At 39.9% G+C, this 10702-nt stretch overlaps 1 protein-coding gene across 4 annotated transcripts; it reads left to right on the forward strand.

Annotated features, from left to right (window-relative positions):
- Positions 1-3885: 3885 nt before the first annotated feature.
- asb10 (ankyrin repeat and SOCS box containing 10) lies at positions 3886-8846 on the forward strand. Of its 4 annotated transcripts, none has more exons than XM_029453757.1 (5): positions 3886-4340; positions 5531-5798; positions 6516-7020; positions 7554-7667; positions 8154-8846. In XM_029453757.1, exons 1-5 carry the CDS (start codon positions 4016-4018, stop codon positions 8337-8339), a joined length of 1398 nt encoding a protein of 465 aa, XP_029309617.1. In that variant the 5' UTR covers positions 3886-4015; the 3' UTR covers positions 8340-8846. The 4 variants fall into 4 exon arrangements, with proteins under 4 accessions (XP_029309617.1, XP_029309620.1, XP_029309619.1 ...); XM_029453758.1 differs by having other exon boundaries at positions 4210-5292; XM_029453760.1 differs by lacking the exon at positions 8154-8846 and having other exon boundaries at positions 7229-7655.
- Positions 8847-10702: the final 1856 nt, after the last annotated feature.

Below are 10702 nucleotides of genomic sequence, written 5' to 3' on the forward strand. Positions count from 1 at the left end.
CACAACCACAGAATATTTTTGTGCCAGCTGGATAGACGTCTTTCAGGGATCTAGAAAAGTAGGGCTACATGATATGTTAAAAATATGTAATATACAATAAAGTTGTTGAATATCGCAATAATGATACAACTTATGATAAAGAACACATTTTCTTCTGTAGGTTACTCAGTTCTGCATTTCTGCTGTTTTCAGTATGCTGCTTAAAAACAACAAATTGATTGTTAAATTAAAAAAATCAAAAGGAAACAAACTTCAAATATTTTTTTATTGAACATTAAACTGAAACACTCACATGTAAAGACAATAAATACATGAGCGGTACAAACTGTTTAATATATACCACATGGTTCTGTTTTAAAAGTAATTGATTTCACCTTCGCTTTCTTTATCCAAACCTTGACAAGATGCATTATTCAGTTGGCTTTAAAAAATTGACATATTTATAAACTGACAGAGGAAATAATGCAACATTGTATCCTTGTTATGCATTCTAATCAGGGTTTTTAAAGACGACACTGTCAACTGAATAGTACCTGATTACAGGATAATGACACCAGCGTTTGCACCAGTCCAATCTGCATAAAATGGAGGAACTTATAAAGGTCTCTCTAATTAGGATGGTGTTTACATCAGGCTTTACATACACCTATTAGGCTACCCTTGTCAACATCCTCCAAAGCCGGGCTCACTGTGATAATGCACTTGGATGTAACTCCCACCGCTGACTGTTATTGTTGAGATACCCATTTTAGATGTTTCCCAGTATTCTTGGTAATGATATGAAATCTACAGATGTTATTATGAGGGTGATACAGTCTTTGATGGCAGTAACTTTGTTCATGATTATCATGCTCATTTAGGTTTTGCATCTTGCACCCTTCCCCATATCCCCTCTCATGCCCATGCCTAGTGGTAGTCATCTTTGTCTCCTTTAGGCAGACTGCTATGAACACATTATGGATGGATGCATTAGTGAGTGATGCAGAGGCTGGGCTGGCGTGCCTTGTTTTCGTGTGAGAGTACATCATTAGAAAATGTTCCACTTGGCAGGGAAGCACGTATTAACTGCAACCGCAATGAAATGAGGTTGTGATAGATGGTTAAAGTTATACAGGACTATTAGGTTGAAATATGAACCTCGCAATTGTCATGATGAAACAATGGGCTATTTGCGTGGTGATCAGTGCATTGAGAGACAATTGGAATCTGCAAAGACCGATACAATACATTATAGGTAGTGGGCTCAGAGCTGAAAGAGTACAGAAAAAGTAATCATGCTTCCGCAGAATAGTTTGGAGCTACTGTTCAATTCAAGGCTCTATAAATTCATTTAGGTTCTCCACCAACATCTCAAGCATCTTGATGAGACCTGCGGGGGATTTGCAAACAGGGCACCTTGTCTAAACCCTGTTGGGGACTCTGATGGGGCAAAGGAAACCAGTGTTGATCAAAGGCGTTTTAACGGGGATTGAAGACTTAAAGCAGACATTGTGTGTCTACCTAATGTGTCCTTATGGACTATCAGAGTCAATATGATATTAAGTAAATCAGAACAAGTCAATATGTAAATCAGAATCAGCAGACAAAGGCATAAATGCAGCAACTAGCTTCCCTTTAGATAATATCGCTAGCCACTTAAGCCTGATCATTATCTCTTATCATGTTTCTATGGTGACCTCCAAGTTATTCTACCACCAGAATACAAACTTCAAAACCTATTTGTCTCTAACTCCCTAGATGTGAACTGAAGTGTGTAAATTACATATTAATTGCTCTCTTAACAGCACAGAATTGCCCACATGTCAGGCGTGGTCTTGCTTCTCTGATAGGAATAACAATAAGTAACACATAAATCATTAATAATAGAAACACCTGATGGATAATTTATTGCTCTGATGTCATGGTGGCACTCTCTAAACTTAGACTTTCTTTGCATGCACTCTGTCTCAGATCCAATTGCAAATCCATTAGCATTTAATATTACTGTAATTACTGTGTACATTTCATTATGTTCTCAGTATATTAAATGACTGCTCAGTGTGGAGGGAGGGCTATAGTTTAATCTCTTTCTGTATTACTGTGTGCCACAGTACTCAAAACAGCATTAAGAGGCACATAATCAGAGGGAACTAATTGCCTATGATTGCATAAATGAAGTGCTTTATTCTCATCAAGCCTGTTGCTTATGTCCAGCCTCTCACCTCCTTGAAAGGCTGTTGACCACAATGCAGAAAACCTTGGAGAGACAGCTTCTGGTGGGTAATGTGAGGAAACCAAAGATTTAATATGTCCATGGGGGGCTGTGAGGCCAGGGGGTGTTACTACTGCTGATGTTTTTTTGTTGTCATCAGAGTTGCCTCCGCTTCACAGAGGAAGAAAAAAAAAAAAAAGGAAAGAAACATGAATGCCCACCATTTGAGAAATGAATTTATCGAAGTCGCTGTCTTTTTCCCCATTAGTAAGTGTTTAGTTCAGCGTTTTAAATAATTGCGTTACCAGGAATGATATTTAAAATACATTTGGGAGTCAATGAGGCGGGAAAGTGCCTACATGTTTTGCTGATGACACCCGGGCCATTTGGAAGACATCAAAGTAGAGAGGAGGTAGCCCAGATGCATATTATAAACTCATTATGTATATCATTTAAAAGGATGTACTCCAGCCGCAAAAACAATATTCCTAGTCTCTCTCTGGTAATGTGTGTTTTCAAAGTTGAAACTCTTACTCGCCTTCAGTTTAATGTGGCATCTATTACCAAACTGTAACATAAAATAAATGACCTTGATTTCCATACCAGAACAGTCGTTAAGGTATAGATGAGATGCAGCGATGCTTCCATGTTTTCAAATGGGAAAGAAGGTAAAACCTCTTCACAAATATCATGTATTTCTTCACCTGTGGTGCAGACCTTGTTTTCCACAGAGCTTCCATGCATCTTGATGGACTCCAACACAGAGTTGGATAAACATACATTAAAATGTGTGTGATTTTATACATCGTGCAAGCAGTACAGCACATTTTAATGTATGGTGATGTCAGAGCAAGTTAATCAGTCTCCAAAAACTTGGTAACCCATGAACATTTATCCTTGGTGTCTGGAGAGTTAAAAGATGGGATCAGTTTTGCTATTGGATAGAACTTCTACCAGCATAGGAAAATGATGGTCCATCATTCATACGAGATGTTTGTCAGATGCCTAGCGAGTAGGCTTAAGAGGCTTAATTATGCGCCGTCCATCCGCCATCAGAACACTACACGTGGGACAGAGTGACACAGCGGTTGCCAGTCATTCAGCCTAATGTTCTAATGCGGGGAGCCATGTGGATACATAAAATCCATTAAGGCTCTTGAACGAAAAAAACACTGAGCAGAAAAATACATTTTGCAAACACATACTAACAGGGGCTTGCAAATAGGGCATTCTTATTTGTCCTTCCTCTCAGAAAAATGTCAGGACAAAAAGTTGCCCAAATGTTCTTAACTATTACTTTTTTTAAAGTTTGAAAGGTTAAAGCTCTGCCGGAAATGGTAAAGGTGACTTCAATGACTTGACCCTTCAAGTGGACTATAAATCTGGAATATACTGTTACCTATAGCACACCTCCCATTTGCGGCTGATTAAAGTTTTGCCTAATAAGTTATTGTGTAATTTAATAAGTTGTTCCGTCACCCCCCCAAGAGCAGCATGTATTGTGAGTTTATTCAACTCATTTGATACTTGCAGCCTGACAGAGACATTTCATGGCTGTAACTTGGCCTGAGGCAAATAGAAGAGGCTCGAGTTGCTGCATGTGAGACATAAAAATAGCATTACTTGTCACACTCCAGGGAAGGTCTCATACCGAATACCAAAACAACTCTGTGAACCAACCCTGTGAACAGCCGGCAGGCACAGAGTGGACATTAGCCAGAGACAAGGAAACAACAACAGAAACAGAGAGACGGGTTTTCAGACATTCTCCCTCCCTTAATTTTACACAACCACTTTTCTTCGTAAGAACAATAGCCAATCAGCATGTCGGGAGGCAGCTTTGTCTTCACATCCACGGCCTTGCGCTCTCTTGAGCTTGATGAGGACATGCTGGAGAGACACAAGTACAAGAAGCAGCTGGCCACCCATCACTTCAATAGCTACATGCTGAAGAAGGAGATCAGGGACAGGGCACCGCTGAGGTCCAGCACTGCCATGCCACCCACTGTCTGCCAAGATGTGGTCATCCAGAACGCTCTGTATACAGGAGACCTGGAGGCTATGCAGCACCTCTTTCCTAGAGGATCTACAACAAACCTCATCATCGAGCCACAGGGAGGTGACATGCGCTGGGTCGCCACAGGGGAAGGTATGAAACAACATCTGTCTTCATTAGAAATTAATTTAGGAATTCATATGATTTGGCACGGCTAAGTAGGATTATTGTATTTCCTGGAGATTAGCATGCACAATTAATTGAAGTGAGAAACATCACCTGTGTTGTTGTGGAAAGGAGAGAAAGGAAAGAGCTGTGATTGGTGCATCTCAGCCTGACCCAGTATTTAAAGACACAGTGAAGCAATATTTATAGAAACAGAACACAAGACAATATTTATAGAACCCATCATTTGTCCACCACGTAAGAAGATTTAAGAGATGGATTTATGGCCTATCACTAAAGACAGGAGACACAATAAGCAGTTTGCTTTTTCTTATTTTGTGAAACATTCAAATGTAATGTCAGTTTTGGCTTGTTGAAATTAATTTCAAGACTCCAAGTTTAAATGTACTAATAATGGGCCTTTGCAATACTTGATGTTACTAAAATTATTTGTCAAAACAGTGTTTTTCTCCTTAACCTTTTGGGTGCAAGAGGTCATTCTGTTGACTTCAGTGGACTAGCAGAATCAGTGGACAGGTGACTGTAACACACCAGTCATTGGCTCCCATGCTTTACTGGGTCAATCTAACTATCAAATAACACCACCCTGAAATAGCCCTGTCTACATAAATAACCTGCATACGCGTTTATTTCCTTCGGGAGAAACCACCCTATAAAAACAATCTAGTTTACTCCAGTATGGCTTATGTAGCACCTAAAATCAAGTGGCACAAACCAAAGATGTACCGCAACGATGTGATCGCCACAGCCAAGGCATCGGGTTGTGTCCTGCAGTTCTGGAACTCTCTGCTTGTTGGCGATGAGCTGACAATTCTCAGCATTGTGGACGACGACGAGTATGAGCACCTTATTGATGCCATTTATGACACCAGCAACATAGAAGAATGGAAGAACTTCAGACATAACTACAGAGGCCTGAGTAGGTTTGACAGAGCTTTGATGTTGTATCAAACTGGCAATAGTTTTGGGCTTACTTTTCTTCAGTGTTTTATTGAGTATTGATAAGAGTCATGTAACCAGTCATTTCATTTTTTTTTATGTACAGCAAATTGACAGCAAAAGAAGTTTTGGATATCTGACATGTTTGCTTATTTACAGTGATCATAGGAGCTGAGCTCAAAGTTGTCTTGTTGATATATTGTACTCTGTGCTGGCAGGACTGTGGTCACTGAGTTATGAGCAGGAGCTGACCACACCACTTCACATCACAGCTGGCAGAGGCTTTACGGAGTGCCTGAGACTCCTGCTGCAACGTGGGGCCAATGTAGACCTGGCACCTGGAGACACCACTGCCCTGCATGAGTCCTGTGAAAACTGCCAGCCAGAGTGTACCAAACTATTGCTGATCCACGGCGCCAACGCCAATGCTGTCACCGAAGACGGCCTTATGCCTTTGCACTTTTGTTCAAGCCCCAAATCCCTTGAGTAAGTGAAGTATAACAAAAGTAGAAAGTGTAACGAGCACAAGAGGAGAGTCAACAAGTCAGTGAATTGACTCAGCATTTGTTAACATTAGCGGTCATAAGCGACTGGTCATAACAGACTTGCTGCAAAACCTCTGGATGTTTTGAATAGAGCAAGGGTGCATTTTTTGCTAATCAATTGAACTCTTGAAAGAGAAATACTGCGTTCTTTAATTATTTGATGAGAATAAGGAACTTCGTTCTTTGATTAATTTAATCAGCAATATCTCCCCAAAGTGTTCTAACCTTAGCCACCATAAGCTACTGGTCGTGACAGACCAAGAAAAGCCGTAGCAGCAAAACCCCTGAGTGGATCGAAATGAGCAAGGGTGTATTTCTTGCAGATAGATTCAACTTTTGTAAGAGTTACGTAATCTCACTTTAACAACACCCGCTCTTGTTGAGATTGCATGAAAACTTGCATGCAGAGAAGATGAAATTAAAACAGCAAAAGGTTCTTGGCTGAAACGTTGAATTTTTCAAAACATCATACACATTCAGGATCACTGTCTTGAAAGAAAATGAAGAAATTGTGTTAGATGGCATCTGGTTTAAATTCAATTTAAATGAACACATTTGGAACATGCCGTGTGGTGTTGATAAAGGGGTGCTCCATCTGATAAGACTCTCATCCAATGTTTACATGATATTTAACAAGCTGCTGTAATTCTGTCTGCAGATGTGCCAAGTATCTCCTTCAGTACGGTGCAGCCATCAGCGGCCGCACACTAGATGAAGATGACACTCCCTTACATGTGGCAGCCTGTAACGGCCTCACAGACCACACTGAGCTCTACCTGCGCTATGGAGCTGCTGTGGATAAACAGAATAATGAGGGTCTCACTCCCCTGAACGCTGCTTGTTCACAACCCCAGGAGCTACAGGAGCTTGACAGTTACTACAAGGTGTGCCAGATGCTGGTGGGGGCAGGGGCCAACATCCACATTACGGACCAGGACAGACACAGTCCTTTGCACATGGCCTGTAAGAATGTAAATCCAGACATAGTGGATCTGCTGCTGGATAACGACGCCAGCGTTAACGACATGAACTACGGTGGTGAAACTCCTATGCACAACATCCTGAAGGTGGTCTGCTACAAGGTTTCCCATCAGCCTGAGAGGATCGTCCGAGCTCTGCTCAACCACGGTTCTATCCGGGTGTGGCCTGGAGCTCTGCCTTTGGTAGGAAATCAAAAGATGTGATGTAAAAATACAAAATGTGTGCGCTTGAATTCCATATCTGCATAACAGATTGGTTTGTACTGGTATATTACATTTACAGCACAAACCAATTATTCATCAAGGTGTCTCATTTTGCATAATTAGCAGTGTAACTGCACATGTAACACCTTGAGAAAGAGCCACTAAACTGCTTCTTGCAATATTCCAGACTTCACAAGTTCACATTCAAATCATTCCCATTTCATGACACAACATGAAGTGTTGCACTCTCTGCGGGAAACAGACTACAACCATCAGTGAACCCACGTGCACTAGACAAAATGCCTGGTTCCTAATTAGGCAAGTGTTAATAGGAGATTAATTAGCACTAATTGCATAATTTCCAGTTAAACCCCTGGAGGGAAGACCAATCTGTTCATTTCACAAGTGTTTAATTACTTTATTTCTTCAGTTCTATGGAGTCACAAGCTCGCTCATGAACTTAAATGATGATTCTATGAATCTGTGATCTGTGTTGTGGTGTTTCATGGAAGGTTTTGAAGCACTGCTGTGGATCTCCACGCACCATCGAGGTTCTTCTGAACAACTACCGTAGCCTTAAAATCACAGACACCTGGGTCGAGTCTGTGTCATCAGAGGCGTTAAAGGCAAGCTCGTTAAATAATTAATTAATGAGTACAGTTTAACCAGTGTGGATGTTTTAAGACAAAACATATATATTTTATGTGTTTTATATTTTATGTCTTTAAATAGTGTCTTCTGTCTGTCTGTATTTACATGCCCATTGGGCACAGTATCCAGGCAGCATCATTCAAATCTATGCTTATTATATTAGTTTTGATAGTTTGAGAGCTCTTAGAATTGACATATATTCAGTGGTAGGAGAAACTGTGACATATGTTATGCTTTTAAATACAGAATTAATTTACAAAAACATTATTATGATTATGTGAATAACAAAACATGTTAAAATAAAATGTATAGCTCAAATTTACAGGAGGACATCGATTATGGTAGCCTATTAATTATTACTGCTGTTTTATTTTAAAAATACTGTCACAATTTACTGTAAATTGAGACAAATAATATCAGTTCTTAACCAAATGATCTCATCTGTGATTTTATCAAACCAGGAGCACAAAGGGTTTTATGAGTCAGTCTTCTCTTTGGAGCGGACTCCTCGCTCCCTGCAGCACTTGGCACGCTTCAAACTCAGGAGCTTCCTGGAGTGCCGGGTGCACAAGGTGGTCCCTGAACTCGAGCTGCCCACCTTCATCAAGAACTACCTGCTCCTGGAGTACAGAGACTATGTCCACTGAAAATACTTTGTATGTAGCCTGTGTTAGTGTGAGTCCTGATGAAGATTGAGTGTTGCCACATGTGAGGAAGCAGTAGCTGGTAAAAGGTTAAAAGTGGAGCACTATACAGCAGTATAATTAATATTTTAAATACATTGTGTGCGACACATTTCAGGATAAAGAAGCAGCTGCTTTTTCCTGTCACTTTTATTCCAGTTACACGTTTGATTTTGCACCACAAGAGGGAGCTATAGACTAGAGCTGATAAAATACAAAGCAGGTATGCGATTATATATTTTATATTTTTATTTTACTTTTTTTTACTTCTGCACATAATATTTTAAAGACTCAGATGCTTGTATTTTTTATACATACTAATTATCATGGTAATGCGCATAGTGTTGATGTGTTGTATTGAGGATTGCCTTAAAATATTTGCATACATAATTATTCCCACCGGTGTTGATGTCATTAGGAATATTATATCAAAAATAGACTTGATGTAAAATAAAATATTCCACCACGGACATGTAATCTAGTTATTGTTCTTTGTATTATTTCGTGTTGTTTTGCATGTTCTCTCTTTCTTCGCTCATGTTTCTGCTTGAAGACTGCTGCTTAGTGTTGTTTTTCTATCCTCTCGTTTTTTTATTTTAATAATAATGGCAGAAAATACACATAAATAAGATCAAGCCTTTGTTGTCAAACAACACTTGAGTTTAAAAAGATACATTTAACGTTTAAAATTAAAAAACAAAATGAAACTACATTAAATCGTGTTGAATATCGACTGCAATGTGTGCTTTTATCAAAAGATTCCGGTAAAGTTATAATTATTTATCCTGGTCAAATGATTAAAAAATAAATAAGGATAAAGACAAGAGTTCAGGAAGTTTCTCACATCAGTCATTTGCGAGAAAAAAAGGTTAAATTGGAGGGATCATTACGGTCTCATGACAATTATGTGCAGACTTAATTTCATCAATTTTCCTTGTATGGAAAAAACAGCAGGGACAAGATTTCCAGCACTTCTTGTGACAATTAAAATATAAACACTGTTTTGTTATAACAGATTGTAAGAGGCCAATTCTATAAGGCCTACTTCATTCAGCGTGTATATTACTTTTATATTAAAAAACTAAACAGAAATAGATGAAAAAATACCGAATATTCTCAATAAATGTACATTTGATTTGGTCCATACATTTAAAAGAAAAGTGTTAAGAGGAGCTGTGTAACATCAGATGTCCTCTCAAAAAAGAAAAGCAGAGGATCTGGGGAAAATGGTTTCAATAGATCAAAGAGGGATGTTGCTGAAGTCACTTGCAATTATAAGAATTAGCCTGGCCTGGCCCTCCACTGCTAATCAGAGTCGGTGGTGATATGTTTATGTCCTCGTGCAATCAGTTGGAGAGTCCGGGCTCCCAGGACTCAATAGGGCTAATCATCATCAGTTACCATTGCCATTTAAAAAGGTGAAATGATCTGCGATTAAACCACTGCTTACAGAAAAGGAAAAAAAGTGATTTATTTTTTTCTCCACATGCATTTTTGATCAGGGATGAATTACAACTCTCAAGGCAAAAAATGTGTGCGTTACTTTAATTTATAAAGAACTTAAGGGGTTGATTTAGTTGTTAGTTGATCGGTAAAAGACGTTAAACGTTTATTATTCACAGCTTTTTAAAGAAATTCCCCCGAGTTCAAACAAAGTGGAATCACTCAGATTTGACTTTGGCCACTATGTGTCCGTGTCCACACTGCAGTTGACCTCGCATAAATGTCTTTTATCTGGATCTAATTTCGCGCAGAGTATCTCTCTCCAGGGAACAATTGTTGCACCACTTCTCTTTTTCTAAAAGCCAAACGCATTGTTTTTAGCCGCGGAGAATAGGACAGAGAGCGGAGAAACATCTGCCTCTCCTCCCTCCTGACTCTGATGCCCATCGGCTCCAATATCTCAACAAAAGCCACCGTTGTTTTACGCTGTCCCTTAAATCCAGAGTAATTACTTATCATCAATCAAAATTAATAATAGCTGATTGGGTTGGTGTGGTCAACGATTATAGAAGGGGAAGGGCCGGAACAGTCTCTCACACCGTTTTGCAGTCAATGGTGAACCTGGCAAAAGGGGAGGAGGGCTGGAGGGGGGTGCGAGCCGTCTATTTGGTCTCCACTGGGAAACTACCGCCTCTCAAGACGGCCAAAAAGTCAGAGGCTGAATAAGGAAATGAAGCGTAATTTGAGGAAGATGGATGAGCCCCCAGGGAAACTCCCCCTTTTCATTCCTCTTGTATTGCAGATGATAACCAATGCGCTCTCTCCCTCTCTCGCCGCGCGCACACGCACGCACACGCGGTGCAGCGCAGAGGGGCGGAGGGAGG

The sequence above is a fragment of the Cottoperca gobio genome, chromosome 17, assembly GCF_900634415.1.
Source record: "Cottoperca gobio chromosome 17, fCotGob3.1, whole genome shotgun sequence".
NCBI lineage: Eukaryota > Metazoa > Chordata > Actinopteri > Perciformes > Bovichtidae > Cottoperca > Cottoperca gobio.

Bases quoted from the DNA above. Each gene is read 5' to 3' on its own strand.
- asb10 (XM_029453757.1), top strand. From the start codon at position 4,016: ATGTCGGGAGGCAGCTTTGTCTTCACATCCACGGCCTTGCGCTCTCTT. The intron at 4,341-5,530 runs GTATGAAACAAC...CTGTGCTGGCAG, and splicing joins CTGGGTCGCCACAGGGGAAG to GACTGTGGTCACTGAGTTAT. The intron at 7,668-8,153 runs GCAAGCTCGTTA...TTATCAAACCAG, and splicing joins TGTCATCAGAGGCGTTAAAG to GAGCACAAAGGGTTTTATGA.